The sequence below is a fragment of the Pinus tabuliformis genome, chromosome 6 (assembly GCF_031772625.1).
Source record: "Pinus tabuliformis cultivar Carrire ecotype Pingquan chromosome 6, CPIR1, whole genome shotgun sequence".
In the NCBI taxonomy this organism is placed as follows: domain Eukaryota; kingdom Viridiplantae; phylum Streptophyta; class Pinopsida; order Pinales; family Pinaceae; genus Pinus; species Pinus tabuliformis.
Genome location: NC_142292.1, coordinates 1,976,797,801 through 1,976,816,624, shown reverse-complemented (window position 1 = coordinate 1,976,816,624; position 18,824 = coordinate 1,976,797,801). Strand labels below are relative to the sequence as shown.

The 18,824-nt window shown below is 36.8% G+C and overlaps 1 protein-coding gene across 10 annotated transcripts in view; it reads left to right on the top strand.

The window, feature by feature from the left end:
• The window catches only part of LOC149267129 (ARM-repeat/Tetratricopeptide repeat (TPR)-like protein), a 76,702-nt gene extending 64,518 nt beyond the window's left edge, over positions 1-12,184 (top strand). For 3 of the 10 annotated variants that reach the window (XM_089431503.1, XM_089431517.1, XM_089431510.1), the window contains 2 exons: positions 9,428-10,301; positions 11,708-12,184. In XM_089431503.1, coding sequence (XP_089287629.1) covers positions 9,428-10,301; positions 11,708-11,745 — 912 coding nt within the window. In that variant the 3' untranslated portion in view covers positions 11,746-12,184. Of the gene's footprint in view, positions 1-9,427; positions 10,302-10,652; positions 10,708-10,732; positions 11,385-11,684 lie in introns of those variants that run through there. The other 7 variants (XR_016260555.1, XR_016260557.1, XR_016260552.1 and 4 more) reach the window with 7 other exon arrangements.
• Positions 12,185-18,824: the final 6,640 nt, after the last annotated feature.

Here is an 18,824-nt window from a genome sequence, read left to right as displayed (position 1 = left end):
AAGGAAGCTGCAAGGTGTTCTCACCGTCTGGAAACGAAGCATCACTAATACCCACATCCTGCAAGTCGATCACTGCGTTTTTGTCCAACGATACCTTTGTCCTCAATTAAAAAAAAGGAACTAGTCAACGCAGGCATGCTCGACGTCCAATGCTTCATGCAGGATCTTTTCTTCAAAGCTCTATAGCGGGTTCCAAGTGGATCTTTTCTTCCTGCACATCAATTCTCCAATGTAGTTTCAAGTCCAATGTTGCTTATTCAAGTTAAATGAAACCGAAATTCTAATTCTGGTGGCTCCAGCTCGAGAATCCGTCAATTATTGCGGTGATTTTTTTCGTGGCTCGTTTTTTCATCGACCAGGGTATTTTACCTTTTTCATTTGTCAAAAACGTTTTTTGATTACAGATTTGACGTGGGTTTTGTGATATCTCAACTGGGTAGTTGTCAGAATTTTATGGGTGCATTGTTTTTCGTGCCTCGATTTTCGAGTCAGCGGATTTGAATTTTGTTTCTAGCACTTGTTAGATTTTGTTTGGATAAGCCAACATCTGCATTGAAATTTGTGCTAGACTCCTTTGTTGATTTTCGTGTCTTGGGAAACGTGCGGATAACCTCGTTAACCGATCTGATGTTGGAAGGCAATCAACGCTTTAATGGCACCAATTATAACATCTGGAAATAGAGAATGTTGACCATTTTTGAATATAGGCACCTTGACCAGCTCGTTTTGGGTAAAGAGCTTAGTTCTAGTACAGTTGGTGCTGATCAAGATAAGTGTGATGATCGAAATCGAGAGGTTGTTATGCTTCTCAAACTCTCTGTGATTGATGATTAGTTACCACAGATTCCTTCCGGCAAGACAACTGCCGAAATCTGGCAACATTTAAAGGAACTGCATGAGACATCCGACAAGAGCAGAGCTTTCTTTCTAAAGAATTAGTTGTTCTCCATCATGATGGACGAACGTATGTCTTTACAGGAACATCGTAACAAGATTAAAGACATTCGAGATCAGGTCGAAGCCATTGGTCGGACCATGGAGGAAGAAGATATGGTAGTCATCACTCTGAAAAGTCTACCAAAACCTTATGAGCACTTTCTAGAAACACTCAACATTACCTCCACTAATGTTGATCTGATGTTTCCAGAGTTATGCACCAAACTCATGCAGCAGGATCGTTGGAAACAACAATTTGGTAGTGGTGCTTCATCAGCCTTAGAAAATGCTTTTGCTGCCAAATATCAGTCCTCTCAGTCCTTTCAGCAGATAGGTTCTTCTCAGCCTTATGATCCTGCTAAGAAGAAAAATGTGCAGTGTAACTACTGTCACAAGTTCGGACACATGAAGAAAGATTGCCGACAGAGAATTGCTTCTAAACAAAAGAAGCAGGGAGGGTCTCATCAACAAGCGAATGTTGCAGAACATTCCGAGCAGAAGGAATCTGCCTTTTACGCCTTTATGGCTAAGAGGTCCTTAGATCATGCCTCGTCTTCTGCCTGGTACATTGACTCTGGTGCATCACGTCATTTCTCTCACAGGGGTGACTGGTTTACTGACTTCTCATCTTTCAGTGATGCCATGGTATTCGACGGAGTTGAAAAGTACACAATGGTTGGTAGAGGTACAATTCAGATCCAATCTAATGGGCGCACACTCATCTTCCTGAATGTGTACTATGTTCCTGGTATGGAAATTAATCTGTTGTATGTCAGCCAGATTATGAGGAACTCTCCTCGGCTTGATGTAGTGTTCAATGCGCACAAGTGGTCTATTATTGACAGGGAAACTCGTCTTACGGTTGTTGTTGGCCTAGAGGATCATGGTCTATACAGGCTTCTTGACACTGGTGATTCTACAGAAGTGGCTCTAGCAGCTCGTGTTTCTCCCATCAGCACTCTGTGGCATAAGAGATATGGGCATCTAAACACTCAGTATCTCTCTCAGCTATCTCGGGAGGGCCTTGTGTCAGGGTTACCTGATATTCAGACTCAACAGTTGGGAGTGTGTGGCGCCTGTCAAGCTGGCAAGCAACGCCGCTCTTCATTCAAGGATGGAGAATCTTGGCGCGCATCTAAGGTACTCCAGTTAATTCATGCTGATATTTGTGGTCCTATGAATACATCTTCAGTTACTAGTTGCAAATATTTTCTTCTTATTGTAGATGATTCCAGTAGAAAGATGTGGGTGTACTTTCTAAAACATAAATTTGATGTATTTAGTATCTTTCAGAAGTATAAGTCCTTAGTTGAAAAAGAGTTTGGCTGTAATATCACAACTCTTAGGACAGATAAGGGGGGGGGGGGGGGGGCGAATTTTGTTCTTCTGCTTTCTCCAACTTCTGTGATACCCATGGCATCAAATGCCAGTTAACTACACCCTACACTCCTCAATAGAACAGTGTTGTCGAACGTCTCAACCATACGGTTGTTGAAATGGCTCGTTCCATGTTACAACACAGGAGTGTTCCGAACAAATTTTGGGCTGGAGCAGTGTTTACTACTGTCTATCTTCTTAACCGCTCACCTACTCAGGCTGTTAAGGGGAAGACTCCAGAAGAGGTTTGGTCTGGCTGTAAGCCTAAGATCAGTCACCTCAAAGTGTTTGGCTCAGTTGCATATGTTTGGATTCCAGCTGCTAAGTGCTTTAAGTTGGATTCCAAAAGCCAGAAACTCATGATGATAGGGTGTAGTGATCACCACAAGACCTACAGGCTGATAGAATTAGACACTGATTGTCTTATCTTCAGTTGGGACGTAGTATTTGATGAAGACAGAGGGTTCTTTCAGTCCCCTCCTTCTGAGCAGTGTTCTGAGGATCAACCTCCCAGTGTTCTTCTTCCGTTAGGTCCACCTGATGGGAGGGATGATGCAACATCAGTATTTGATGATGCACTACCTGAGTTCCCTCTGGAAAATAATCCTCATCTCGCTGCTCTTGTTGTTCCTGATCCTCCTCCATCTACTCCAGATATTGGTTCTTCTACTCTCCGGCCTAAATGGTGGGCTAAAACTATTGGTGATCTCTGGGATAATGAGCTCCTTGAAGGTATAACTTCTAGAAAGAAGAGCAAACAACAACCTACAGTAAATTTTGCTCTTATTGCTAACCTACACTGTGTTTTTGAGCCTCAAACCTATTCAGAGGCTAAGGCTATACCTGAGTGGGAACAGGCTATGGAAGCTGAATTCCAGAGTCTCCAGAAGAATCACACTTGGACCCTTTCTGATCTTCCTGTAGAGAAGAAGCCCATTAGCTGGAAATGCGTGTATACAGTGAAATACAAAGCTGATGGAACCTTAGACAAGTATAAGGCTCGCCTTGTTGCTCGAGGGTTCTCACAGAAGGAAGGCATAGACTATGAGGGGACCTTTGCTCCTACAACCAAGATGAGTACCATACAGCTCATCCTTGCCTTAGTAGCTCAATTCAGTTGGAAAGTCCATTAGATAGATGTAAAGAGTGCTTTTCAAATATCTAATATCCTTAATTTTTAGCAAATGATCTTGTAGGGATTCAAACTCCATTTTAATTGAAAAATACTTTTAAGGAAGAAAGCTCTACCTTTGTCTGAGGTTTCATACATGTCTCATAGATTCCCCCACATGAAAAATGCATCATTACTAAATTGAGCTTCAAGAAGCACCTCATTCATTACCAAGATCTTGATCAGTATTGCAACTTCTCGATTCTTCTCATCATACTGCACTTGGGCATCCACATTGATCTTACTCTGTACTTTTTTTCCTAATACAAGTTTGTTGAAACATCCATAGTCAGATATGGCAAGCATTTTATATTTGCATAGTTTAAAATTCTAACCATTAAACTTTCCGTATTTATCCAACATTATATGGGATAAACCTTCCATCTTTCTGGGATATCAATGCACAAAATAAATCTGAATTTACTGCTACGACTCAGCGATTGAAAGCCTTATTTCTATCCCAAACAGCAGCACGCTACACAAACAATCAACTATAGCCCTACTCTTGTTCTAAAACAAAGTTTCTGTGGATGAGTCATTTCAGAAATTTAGTATATTTTGCCAATTTCACATTCAACACTACAATCAATTCTTGCATGATAAAAAGAAATTGGTTCTCATCTGGCAACGAATTTCAGACCTATTTGGAACATGTGCCTTGTGACTTTCTTTTGCGTGCCTTTCTCCTTGTTAGGTCAGGTCTGATATCTTTGTTCACACATTGAAATATTTTATTCCCCACAATGTGTTGATTGTATGTATTTTCATTGACTTGTAAACACCCTTTCCTCGACGATTGTTCATACGGTAGCTCACACAGTGTATCACTTTGTCAATTCCTCACGAGTTCCCTACGTATGCCATACTTTTCCTACATCAACTCCACCACTCCACACTAATGCTGGCTTGACAGCTTTAGGCTTCTTGACGACTTCACTTTTTAAAGAATATACCTTTGTAGAGCCAAGACCATCCCTTGACAGCTTTTTGTGTGTATATTCTATGACACACTAATCCAATCATTCGGATGATTTAATAACTTGATGGATTTTTCTATTTGGTCGCGGTCCTCCTATTTGGTGGCGGTGGCTACTAATTTCCTTCTCATCAATTGCCTCAGCAATGGTATGCTCCGTCATCCTTTTTTTCTCTTTCAAATGGCTACAATGAGTTCTCATGGACCCACGATTGAGTGTATTCCCCTTCTCCAAATGGAACTGATCAACAACACATGCAATATATCACACAATTCTTCTATCTAATGTATGTGATTGTAGTCTTTTGGTGCTTTCTTTGAACATATTAGTCGCTCAGTCGCTTTCCCTGCTTCATTGGCTTTTCCATGTTTCTGATACAATGTTGGTTTCACACACATAAACACTAACATGATACACATTAGAATGAGAAAGAGTGGATTCATTCATATCATTAGACAATGTGATGTCTCATTACATAGTAGGAGAAGAGGAGTATGCATGTAACTTCCAAACACCTAACTATCAACCATTGCATTAGTTAAAATGTTTCCAAACATTTTATAGTTTGCATATTAAGGACTAGTAAGATTTACCAAGGTTTCTGCATTTTAAAATGAATTTCCGTCCTTAAATTTTTCATTGAGCAAGACTTAATTATATATCTAAGACTTAATACGTCTAAGTTCTAAATATGATCATTATCTGTAATGCTTTAGTCCAAATAGAATGGGAAAGTACACTCTCTATGTTACAACCACCCAATTGGGAAATGTGCACATCCCAAGCTTCCCCAATGATAGTTTAGAATCGATTTCTTTGAATAGGAATGCATGGAATCTAGGAGGATCATCTTCAAATTTGCTTACACTATGAACATATCTTTGTTCATGGTTACAAAAGTGGTGATATTTGTCCCCACCAAGGTCCAAATCCCACCAAGACATGTTTTTCCCCTCATGGGCAATCAGGCCTCTGCAAGTGGGAGATAGGGTAAGTCCTTAGTGACTTTGAAAATAAATACATTCAACTTGCGGATTCTTAGTCGAAGGGTTCTTCATTGAATGTTGTAAGTGAATGACACTTTATTGTAATACTCCTAGTTTGGGAAAGGGCACGTTTGTTGCATTCTGATAAGAAGTTCTTCAAAATAAATTCTTAGAGAAGAGAATTTCTTGCGATTGGATCTTAGGGAAAAGGACAAAGTAGATAGAATCAAAGAAATTACAAGGCCGAAGCCAAAAATTGAGACACAAAGTTTTGATGTGGGGCCAATTTGATTCTCCCAACATTTTTAACTGAAAACAAGTCTATATATGAGATGCTATACTCATTAGTAAAAGCAATGGAAAATATATCCTAGGCATGGTTGTCTTTAGAAAGTTTATTGAAGTCCTTAGTGCGTTGTATGAATTAAATAATTCTTAGGAAGAACATAGTTCAACAAAAATAGCGTAATAGGTCAATGTCCTTGAAGACCTAGTGTATTATCTAAGATTCACATGGTGAAATTACTTTACATGGCAGTTGACTTTGGTCATCAAGTTAATAATCTCTAAAATCTTCTTGGCATGTGACCAGTGCTACCTCTTGCATCCTTTGGCTTCAAATATTAAACTGGGTTAATACAGCCCCAAAATCTAGACTAGTATCGTTTTATATGTCTATAAAGCTAACAAAGACAATGCACTTAAAAGATGTAGCTATGAGTTTTGGATAGTTAACATAGATGCTGAATCATATATCATTCTGAGTCGGTCAAAAAATGGGTTTCACAAGTTGCATGCCACAGTTGTCTCAAAACCAGGACTGTATCTATTCCAACTTGTTTTTCTACAAATCCATTCAAAGAAGCGGATGATCGAATAGTCCACATGCAGAAGTTTTAAAAATATATATTTAGGACCCTATGGGAAGAGGGTGGTTGTTTGTTTTTCAACACCTCTTAGTGAATTGAACTACACATGGTTCTTTATTATGAATCACACTTGTTCTGTCATCAAAGCTTCCTTTCAATACTAATTCTAGTTTAATTTATGAAGCATTGCACGAAATGATGGAAGATCGTGCATTTCGCCAAATGATGCAAGATTTTGCATTGCACTTAAGGCATAACGCTTAAATATCCACCTCATATATGTTCAAAATATCTCAGTATACCTTGCAGTTACTGCTGAGGAATGGCATTTATATGTTAAGAAAGAGCAGCAGACACTTTGTTGGATAGATCCATGGAAAAGTTCGGAGGGACGAATACTAGGAACGCTAATCAATGCTAGTAGTAGTCTGCAACTGCAGGCAGTTTTGCAGAAAATTCAAGAATGGATGGATACATTATAGACTTGCAATGCAATTAAATAATTATTTTATGTAACTGTGAATACTGAAACATATTTTTAAAGAGGTGACTACTGAGAAGTAGGAGAGGATCATGTTTTGCTAGATACATAAAAAAATAATTGAATGATGACAAAAGAAACAAAAAAAATGGAAGATTCTACATGGTCAGAAACAAGAGGATGTGAAAGACATAAGCTCAATATAAGTAGGTGAAAAAACTATCGAGATTGCCAATTCTTAGGATGCCTACATGGTTGTTCAGCATGGTAACGAAGCTGAAGGAAAAATCATGGAGGATGCGAATTAGTGAAATACCTGCACAAATGATCATGCCCATGCACTATTTTGGGAGTTTACCAATATTTTTGTTTAGCCATATAAAGATAACAAGGAAATTCCTCAAAAAATGGGTGAGCTACATTTTGATCTCCTACTTGATGTAAAATCAATAAATCATGTGCCCAGATGTTCATCACATCATTGGAAAGGGTAGTTGAAAGTTGAGATTGATAGTTGGGAATTGTGTACATCAAGCCCATAGAGATCAATGAATGGACAAGTCTGATTCTTGTGTTCTAAAATAAGAATAAGAATTTTGGAATCTGCAATTGAGTATAGGGAGTTGAATAAAGTTACAGTTAGAGACCCCTTTTCTACTGACTTTATAGAATCCTTGGAGCATGTAGCTTGCGAGAAGATTTCCTCTTTAAGAGATAGTTTTTCTTGCTATAATTAGGTTAAAATCACTAAAGTTGATCAATGCAAACTGGGCTTGCGACCAAATGATGAGCATATAACTATAACATTACACCGTTTAGATGGATTGATGACTTGTAGCTTTCAGTTGAAATGTGACTGATATTTTCAGATACTTCATCTTGAAATTCCTGAAGATCAATTTGGATGATTGGTTTTTATATTCAATGCTTGATGATCATATTCAACATTTGAGGTTAATGCTTCGACCCAAAAAGGTGCATCTTATGAGCCTTTGAGGAAAATTACTTGGCCACATTATTACCACCCTATTGTAAAAGGGAGATCTAGCTAAGGTGAATACAGCTTTTGACCTAAAGCCACAAGGCAATTCGTCGTGGGACAGAGTGTGTATGCCACGCACTTATTGCTACAAATTCTTTCAACACTCTGCACAAATAAACTATCCTGTGGAGTGGCTACTAGGCAAAGATGTCACTTTTGGATGGAGAGGGCAATGTGAACAAGCCTTCACCTTGTTCAAAAAGAGAATGCAGCAATACTTATTATAAAATTCCCATGTTAGAGCAGCCCCTTTTGAGGTGAATGTGGAAAAATCATCTATTGCTATTAGGATAATCTAGAGAGGGCAGTCTGGATCACCCAATATATTTTTCTTGTCAGATGCTATCAAAAGTTAGAAAGGAATTATACAACTGAAGGGAAAATCCTGAGACATGGTACATGGCATATGCCTTGCAAAAGTTTTGTAATTTCTTATTGACTTCTAAGTTTGATTTTGATGTGGGCCATCAAGCACTAAGATATTGTTGCGGACAGAGCCTATTATGTCAGGACAACATAGAACCAAGCTATTCGAGGAATACGAGCTTGAGATTTTTTAAAGCATAGGGGAATCATGAAATTCTAGGTTATTTATGTAGTATAGAAATAGATGAATAGGTGCAATTACAAGAAGATCTACCAGATGCCTAAATTTTGCCAGTAGACACTTTCTGGTTGGTATTTATAGATGTTGCATAATTTTAAAGCACTGAGAAAAGTGGTTGAAGCTTTAGCTTATTGTTAAATTACTTTATGACATCAAGGCTAGTGAAATACTTCGTAAGCGTGGGGGATGAGAGGTTGTTCTGACATCCTCAGAGAAGTTCATGAAGGGCTAGTTGGTGGTCATGTTGGTAACAAGGAGACAATTTGTTACATATTATTAGTAGGGTTGTAGTGTATGACCCTCTTCAACGATGCATATTTTTTTGGGATAGAGGTGCAGAATTTGACAAAGGAGGGGAAAGAGGGATTACGTTCCACTTGATTCCATTCTTTCCATAGCCCCAATTGAAAAATGGCTATAAATACGTCAGGGCTTTCAAGATTTCTTAGTTCCTTTAGAAACATTCGAATTGCTGAGTTGTTTGACAAAGTGGATGGACTAAGGCAACATAATAACCCACTGTGTTTGAGATCCCATAACATGATTTGGCAACATCCCATAGAATCAAGGGTCAGGGGAAGTTACAGGCTAAAATTATCTTGAGACGGGGGACCAATTTTAGAAACTGGTAACTCTTTCCCAGTGTATGTTTGTAAATAATTCCAATGAACAGATGTAGGGGCTTATCTATTGAGCATTCTAGCTGTTACAGAAATATAACTATGATACTGCCTGCATGGTATGAAGTCTGGAATTTGTTCGTAAATCAAAGGAAATGCACTTGGTATGATTATACAGATTTTTCTATAACATTTCATTCTTAAACTTCAACCTTTGCTATCTTCCAATCCCTTTGGTCTTCTTTTGTGAATTTCTCTTCATTCTACACCACTCAAATTCCTATTTATTAATAATTGCTTAAGCAAAATCATGTTGTATTCTTTGGCTGTGTGCTGATGCCATTTTTTGTGATTATGTTAGGTCATGGACAAGGCAGCACTGGCACTCGTTGATTTAGCAGAATTGTCGAGTTTGGGGGACCATAAAAAGCTTGGTGAGTCAATAGCCAACGTTCTTCTTCAGGATTATTCTTCACCACAGGTATCTATTCGTACAATGCTTACATCCCGTACAAAAGAACTGCTTGATGAGTTAACTAGTATCCGTCAAAGACTGAAGTGGGAGAAAAATATGCCCAAAGAAGATCTACACATAAAGCAAGCAGCATCTCTTGTGGTAAAGCTCGAGGGGAATTCTCTTTTTTCTTCAGGAGACATTGCAGGTGCAGCATCAAAGTATAGCGAGGCATTAGCCCTATGTCCTGTGAAATCAAAGAAAGAGAGAGTTGTCCTCTATAGCAATCGGGCGCAATGCTATCTGCTCTTGCAAGACCCGTTGGCAGCAATTAGTGACACCACTCGTGCATTGTCTTTACATAATCCTGTTAATCGTCATGCAAAAAGCTTGTGGAGGAGAGCTCAAGCTTATGATATGCTGGGCTTGGCCAAGGAAAGCTTGTTAGATGCAATATTGTTCATTAATGAATGTTCCCAGTCAACAGATCCTGACCTCTGTTTGAAGCAAAACAAGGTTCCTGACTATGCTGAACGTTTGGTGAAGAAACAGATGCATGCTGCATGGTTGTTTAAAGAAGCAGCATTGAAACATGGAGCTGTACACTATGATGGCAAAAGAGGGGAAGCATATGTCAGAGAAGGTGATGACTCTGAGTGGGAGACAGCAAGCGAGAGTGAAGTGGGAAATGAGGAAAAGGAAGAGACAAATGATGATGATAGTGAGTGGCAAAATGAAGATGACAGGAAAATAAAATATGAGAAGCCTCCAGTTTTCAAAGGTATTACACTTCAAGACCTTCTAGGTCCGCATTTTTGAAAACTCTTATTTATTGTATTCTCTATGATGTGTGAAATTGATGTCCGTTTGATTGCTAGAATTGGTTCTCAAATAATAAAAATCTTATCGAAACTAGATTTTCTGATGAGCAGTTTCAACTTTCAAGTAAATTTTAAATTCATGTTTTCGTCAACGAAGAAAATACGACTTTCTTATGTATATGTCTAGAGAGTGGAGTTTTTAAAATGCTTGTACATTAAATAAGTTATCTTGTTTTTTGTTTTAGGTTGCACGCCAAAGTGCCATTATTTCATTATGCTGTTCTCATATTAGCAATTGTGTTTGTGTTGAGGTTAAGCCTGATTTTGTGGAGGATGCCTGGGGATTTCCTTAAAAAATGCTATTGTGTAAGCTCAATGTTTTTGTCTCCAGGTCAAAGCAGTTTCTTGAAAATTATGAACTATGGTTAACAAGAATGTTGGTTCAGCACATATGTAACTCAGTCTTTCGCTAAAAAATGTAGGTCCTACTTTTCTCTGAAAGAAGTTCCTGCAACAAAACCAACTTCATCTGGTGTCAGATATGATAGGTTTGTCAATTCTCTCTGTTTTATGTATTCTTTAATAATTTCTTACAACATTGAATATATTACAAAGCCCCTTATTTTGGTGCATGAAGCAAGTTAATGAATTTATAGATTCCCCCTTTCTGAAGGAGAGAATGCTACCTTATTACTGGTTAGCAAAGGCAGATATTGAATATTTTTCAAACCGTGTAAGTAACTTCGACACAAGGTTGTGTTATCCCAGTTTGACTTTTTATCGTTATATGTTATATGTGAAGACCTGATGTTATAACTGGTTGCTTTGGGAAAGCAAATTATGTTAACGAAGACCAGATGTGGATGATTCCAGTTAGTATCCTGTTACTTGAAGTAAGAGACCTCTGTAAACATGCATAATCATGCCCGGGATTTGCTAATAATAGCACCTTGGTGCTGGATACTTACATTGCCTTGTTTACGATGATTTTTGATCTGGTTTCTAGATAATGTCATTTGTCACCATGTTGCTATTTAGTAGTATATCCATGTTTCTTCTTAGGCCAAGTTTGTGCCTGCCTATTTTGCTGTTTCTCCATGTGTTATTAAATACGTAGTGGGATTGCAAAAGTAGTCTATTGGAGCTGCCTACATGTTATGCTATGGACGCGATGAGAAATAAATATATATTGAGCTAAATTAATTTCTTGGAGTTTGATGAACCAGAACTCTATGTTCATGTTATCTTTTGTCCTTAGTTAAGTATCTCCTGCATTACGTATCATTATAGAAATAAAATTTATTGTTTATATTTTATCTAGTTCTAATGACAAAAGTCTCAAGGCTGATGTGAAGCTTGGATACAGTTTGCCAGCTTGAAGAAGATGGACATATGGTAAAATAAATGTATTTTATGGATCGGAAGAACATGGTTAAGTATTGAAAATGCAGAGGCTGACATGGCTTTTGCCTAGCTGCTTACTGGAAGCACATTAAATATACTTTCTGTGAGTCTTCTATATCTGGTCATTCTGACTCACAAAAAGCCAGTGAATTTCCTGGAAATGTATTATGTTTTTTTATATGCAAAGTCTTTATATGTGTGCAGCTCAACTGTAATAGGAGGTTTAGTTGCCGTGGGAAATTGTATACTACCATTTGCTGGTGCTCTCACATGACAATAAAACTATATCTCAAGTTTAATGTTTTGGAGTATATTACAAAGCAGATTTTGGACGTGAACTATTAATGGTATTCAAGATTGGAATGAAGACCTGTAAAATGCAGTCCATGATAATAGCCATCATGAAGAATTTGTTTCAACTGAATTGATTTATTATTTATATGACTTTTTCCTGTTTTGAATGATGAATTAATAAGATCCTCCTGGAGATAACACCGACGAAGATACACAATGATTGGTCAATTTATTTTATTTATATGATTCGTGCCTCTCTTGCATTACTAAGGAGTGAGTACAAGAAATAATTGGTTTCAAGAGAATTGTTTGTTTGCATATTGATGCTCACAGTGATCTCAACCATCTTTACTTGGATGGCTGGTTAATGAACATGCTCTTAAAGAAGTTAAAAAAACAGCTTTAAAATTTTGTGCACGAATCACTTCTAATGTGGATAGATAGAATGAAGTGCAAGTTCAGATGAAATGTGTTTTAGGTACAATATGCAAATGCCTGAGTTTCATTTTCCAAAAATATGGAGTATGTAGAGGACCTTTTGTGTGCTTCATGTTAAATCTAGTGTAGTACATTGTTTTCAGTGTATGGCCTCGCCAGTTAGTATGCAATGACAGAGTCCAGTGATACTAAAGAATCTTCTGTTTAATATGGATGTTAGCACATTCCCTTGCTAACTCTGTTAAATCTAGTGTAGTACATTGTTTTCAGTGTATGGCCTCACCAGTTAGTATGCAATGACAGAGTCCAGTGATACTAAAGAATCTTCTGTTCAATAAGGAGGTTAGCACATTCCCTTGCTAACTAACCATATGATGTTGAATCATCAGAAGGTTCCACGACAGGAGATGCATGCCCTAATGCTGACTGCACAATAGAATCGTTTTATATTTAGATGAAGCAGACGAGACATTTTTGTAGACTACTGTTGATTTTGCTATCTTGCAGTAGAGTTAATACCGAACTAGATAATAATTAGGTACAATGATGTTGAATTATAGAAATATCGATTTAACAAAGACCTAAACAAATTAAAATCCAACTAAAATGCCGTAGTCAAGCTCACTTCATAAGAGCAATTGTCAATGTGCAAACCATACCATTCAATTTGTATCTAAGAATCTTCTTTACGTTTGTTGAATATTAATCTGCTTTCTTTAGCGTAGGATTGGTCATTATGGTCAAATTTCACAGAAAATGAGACTTTTGTAAACGGTTGTAGATAAAATAATTATAATTATAATTCGGTGGAGTTCTTTACTTCGCTTTGGTGGTTGGATAGGTAAAGTAGGGATTTCATTGTGTACACAGTTTGTGGTAGTATGGAGTATCTGGTTGAGTTAAGTCGCTCCCTTCTAATCGAAATTTTCAGTGCTTAGAGAGAACCATAGCCATTGAAGGATAAATTCAAAAACTTGATGAACATTCTTTTTCTTCTGTCATCTTCAAACATGAAATGATTTATTTGGTATGATGCAATTAAAAGATTATGGCCCACTAATTGTTATCTACATTTCTGTTTAAATCCAAAAATGTATACGAAACATGACTGGAAATGCTTGATTATTGAAGTGGAAAAGAAATTAAGCACGTGGTGTAATAGGTGGTTATCCAAAGGAGGTTGTTTGATACTAGTTAAAGCAATCCTGGCAGTGATCCAAATTTATTGGATATCACTTGCATGGGTCCCAAAAGGAGTTTTGGAAACCATTAGGTGACTTTGTTACAAATCTATTTTGTTTGAAGATCAAAAGAAGAAAGTCTTTTGTCGACCTCTTAGAAAAGACTGGCCTTACTTAAAGCCCTTGGAGGATGGGGGATTGAAAACCGTTTTCTCTTCTAAAAGGTTCTTGCCGCAAAAAAAATTGTGGAGGATAATTCAAGGATCATGTTTGTGGTTTCACGTCGTAAGAGAAAAGTACATAGCACTTGGCATGGTGAAAGATTACATTAGAAATCTTTGTAAACAAGTAAGAAATGCTTCAATAATTTGGAAATTCATTACTTATGGATTCCAGTTGGTTGGAATTTGGTTGATATGGCAAATTGGAAAAGGATATAAAACCCAAATTGACCTTACTCAATGGGTAGGGAGAAAAGGTATACGCCCTTGGCATAGTGAAAGATTACATTAGAAATCTTTGTAAACAAGTAAGAAATGCTTCAATAATTTGGAAAGTCATTACTTATGCATTCTAGTTGGTTGGAAATTGGTTGATATGGAAACTTGGAAAAGGATATAAAACCCAAATTGACCCTACTCAATGGGTAGGGAGAAAAGGTATACACATACTACCCTTATCAATGATACGAGAGTTAAGAAATCTAGGGTACTTTACACATTGATAAGTTACAAATTAGGAAACGACTACTACTTTGTATTAACAAGGGCTATCTTCGAAAGATATATGTTTGGGGAAGACCATGCTAAATGATGGGAAAGATACATAATCATACTCAAAGAGTATCATGTTGGACTTACGGAAGAGGAAGATAAACTGATTTGGTCATTGAATCTAACTAACATTTATCTTCCTAAAGTTGGTTATAAAACACTAGCAATGGAAAGAAAAGGTGGTCATTAGATTTGGTGGTGGAAACTTAATAAGGCATCTACATGGGAGGTCCTTAACAAAAGGAAATTCCATTGGGCCAAGATGTAGTCCATTTCATCAAGAAGAAACTCTATATTATGTCATCTTGGAATTGCCCATATACCAAGGAGGTACAAAAATAAGTGGAAAGAATTATAGAGTTTAGGAACCATGGGGAAAGTAAAAATATTGAAGAAGCATTTAGAAATTGGTGTTCCAAAAAGGAGACATTAAAGATACAAAGCACTACCTATTAATATAGCTTGGGGAGTATACCTTGCCTAAGACTTAAAGGTTTTTGAGGATAAATAAACTCGCAATTGTGTATTCTAGGCCCTTAGCATATGAAATGCCTACCCATGGTTTTAGGAAAAATCAATCACATATTTTTAGGCAAAAGAGGCAATAAACAAGAACAGGCAAAAGAGGCAATAAACAAGAACACCCCTTGGGGTTTTTTTTGATAATGCATCACAAGGGAACCCTTTTGAGGGGGGTTTAAGATGAATTTTATATCTCCCTATCATGACATTGCATTCAAAGTAGGAATTGGTTAGGAAACTAATGCCTTCTGTGAAATGATGGCTCTCAAATCTGTTTTGAGGTTAGTACGTGAATATGGTACATCTTCAAATGTTTGGCATTTCAATGTTGATTATATAATTGATGTATAAAAAAATTGCTCTTACGATTTCTACCTTACAATCTTTGTATGGCGAAGTTCACAACTCTCTCTCTCTCTCTCTCTCTCTCTCTCTCTCTCTCTCTCTCTCTCTCTATATATATATATATATAAGTTGCATGAAACGAGGAAAAGGGTACGAGTTCCCGAAATGGGCACATGTACGAAATGTGACCCCCCCCAAATTTTGGAAATGGGGAAACACAATATATATATATATATATATATATATATATATATATATATATATATATATATATAAAGACAGTTAAGAAATATGTGCAATCATAAAGCATACATGATACATTCTAATTTATTACATTATGATTAAATTGCAATTGTCAATGCGTAAACTATAAGTCTCTAAATATACATCACATTTCTCATGAATGATCACATAATGAAAATAACAATATCCGAAATCAGCGAAGAGAAATTTCCAATTTATTATCTTGTGCTTGATTGGGAGTCTCCTCTTACATAGTTGAACGACCTTAGTGCTCTTGACTAAATATAAGTTCCATACCCTAGTACCCTATGTGATCTTGATTATTGGGAGTCTCCCCTGCATAGAGGGCTTGGTTCTCTTGATTAAATACAAGTTCCATACTTCAGTACATGACAAAATTCAATGGAAACATTGTAATCCCCCTAATCCTGAAATCTTGAAAAAGAGATAAGTCTGCTGGATTTTGAGTGAGATCTAAAATTCTACTTTCTCCATATGAAATCCAGTGAGGGTGGAACCACTCTCAAACATTTTGAGTAATTTCATGGTAATGTTAAAAGTTTAAGTAAAAGGATGAAAATGAAAAATAAAGGAGAATGTCACTTTTACTTTAAGAGTTTAACATTACCATGAACTGCATATCAACACTAGGGCCATAGGCTTGAACATTAAGTTGCTCCACTCGACGTCACTTCCCTTCTTCTTGGTTCATGAGGTATGAACTTCAGATGTGCTCCTATACTTTAGGCTTGAACATTAGGTTGCTCCATGAGGAGTTAAAAGGAATGCCATATATGGTTGAAAAGGTCTTGGAATAAGCTTTCCAACAATATATCTGATGCTCCCATTTGAGCTAGGTAATTGGATTAAAATTGCCTTCAAAGATAGGATATCCAAATGGGGCTTTCTTGTACTTTGGTTGGGTCCTCTTGACAAAATATTTCATATCTCCTTATTCATATGGAATGAGAGGGGTTGCCATATATCATTGTAAAGGTCTTGGAATATGCAATTTGACTATGTAATGTTTTTTATCAATTGGACAAAATTTGACATCAATAACAACCGTCGTCAATAATCTATGCCTTTGTTATTGATGGAAATACTTTGATATCTGCTTCTTCCAACACTTTCTTCCCTTGTCTGCATTTTCTTCATATTTCTTGTCAGTTGCTTTCCCATTTTGCATGCTCCCCCCCTTTGACATCAATACCAAAGGGTATCCCCTTTGAGTTTGTGCTTCCTTTACTGAGATAAAGGAGAGATCACTCCCAACTTCTGCTTGAGATACTTAAAAGTTTCTCTGGGTAGAGGTTTGGTAAAGATGCCAACATATTTCATTTTGACATTATGCTTGGTGACTTGTTCTTTGAGGAAATGATACTTGATTGGAATATGCTTTGTTTTTTAATGCATGATAGGAATTTTTGAGATATTGATTGCATTAGTGTTGCAAAAAATAACAATGGAATGATCATATTCCACTTTGATGTCTTGTAAAGTTTGTTTCATCTAGAGAACTTCAGTACAACAATATGTTGCTGCTATGTATTCAAATTTAGCTGTAGAAAGAGAAATTGATGATTGCTTTATGCTTGACCAAGATTCAAGGCAATCTCCCAAGAAAAATACACTCCCATTGGTGCTTTTTGTTGAGTATGTGTTATATTCTTTGCACAACTTATATGCACCATAAACAAAGGGGGTTTCTACGGGATATGCAAGGGGTAAGGCGCCCCCCCTGCAGGGGGTTTGGTGTAGCGCCTCAAAATATTTTTTTTGACATTTTTTAGCCCACGATTTTGCTAAGAGAAATTTTGTGGCACATTGTGGATTCCACCAGTTTTTTAGTTTCGATTATGGAACTATGATTCGATTGGAGGTTCATATGTTACAAGATGTATATTGTATTGCATATTATACAAAAAAGATAGTGAAAAAAAATCTTGTTGGTTTTCTTTGTTTTGGGTTTCTGGGATAAAATATGTGTGAAGTTTGAGTGTGAGATTGCAATTTTTCTCTTTTTATTAAGAATCTGCGTGCAACAACTAATTGTACAAGGTTAAAACTTTACATTTTTTCTGTCATCAATGGTATTTTCCCAATCAACAGATGTGTACGCTGTTAATGTGAAATATGTACTCTTTGGTTACCAAAGCCCAAAATCAAGTGTGCCCTTTAAGTATGGGAATATCCTTTTTACCACTTGCATATGTGATTCCTTTGATGTTGATTGGAATTTTGCAGCCATTCCAATTGTCTCCATAATGTGTGGTCTCAAAGCTGTCAAGTATAATAGACTCCCAATCATAGATTTGTGAAGTCTTGAATTGATTTCAAGAGATTCATCATCCTTGCTTAACTTGCATCTAACAATCATATGGGTACTAATTGGTGCACATTCTTCCATTCCAAAACATTTGAGCATTTCATTAAGGTATTTGGTTTGGAAAATGTATGTTCTTTCATTGATTTGAGAAAACTGTAGTTCGAAGAAAGAAAGATAATTATCCAATCATAGATATTTCAAATTCCTTTGACATTTCCTGCACAAATTCATGATTCATCATTGTTTTTGCCTCAAAAGATGAGACCATCCACATATACAAGTGTAATCAATACATTGCCCATTTCTAGCTTGATGTATAGATTATAGTCAACAACCCCTCTTTTGAAACCTTCCTGTTGAATAGTGGTCTAGCCTGGCATACGAAGCTTTTAGAGCTTGCTTTAACGCATAAAGAGCTTTCTTCAATTTGCACAGTCTATATTTTTGGACAAGTCAAAACCTTATAGCTGTTCAATTTGTACTTCCTCCTTTAAGTCTCCATTTAGAAAGGCCACTTTAACATCCATTTGATAAAATTGAATCCTTTCAAACACACAAAGTGCAAGAACATTCTTATGGTTGCTAATCTAGCAACTGAAGCAAAAATTTCTTTGAAGTCAATTTCTTCAATTTGTACATAAAACAAACAAGTCTTGCCTTGTTTATGATAATTTGTCTCTCTTCATTCATCTTGTTTTTGAATACCCACATGGTCCCAATTGCATTTTTATCTTTCGGTCATGGCACAAATTCCCAGGTGCCATTTTTTTCTCAATTTGATTTAATTCTCCTTCCATATCATTTACCCAATGTTGGTCCTTATTGGATTGTGGAAAGTCCTTTGGTTGTATTTTGGATAGCAAAGCAAGATTGTCTTTTCTTGGTGAATTGGTCATTCTTCTTTGGGTTTGTATTCCTTCATCAGCATCTCCAATAGTTTATTTCTCTGGGTGA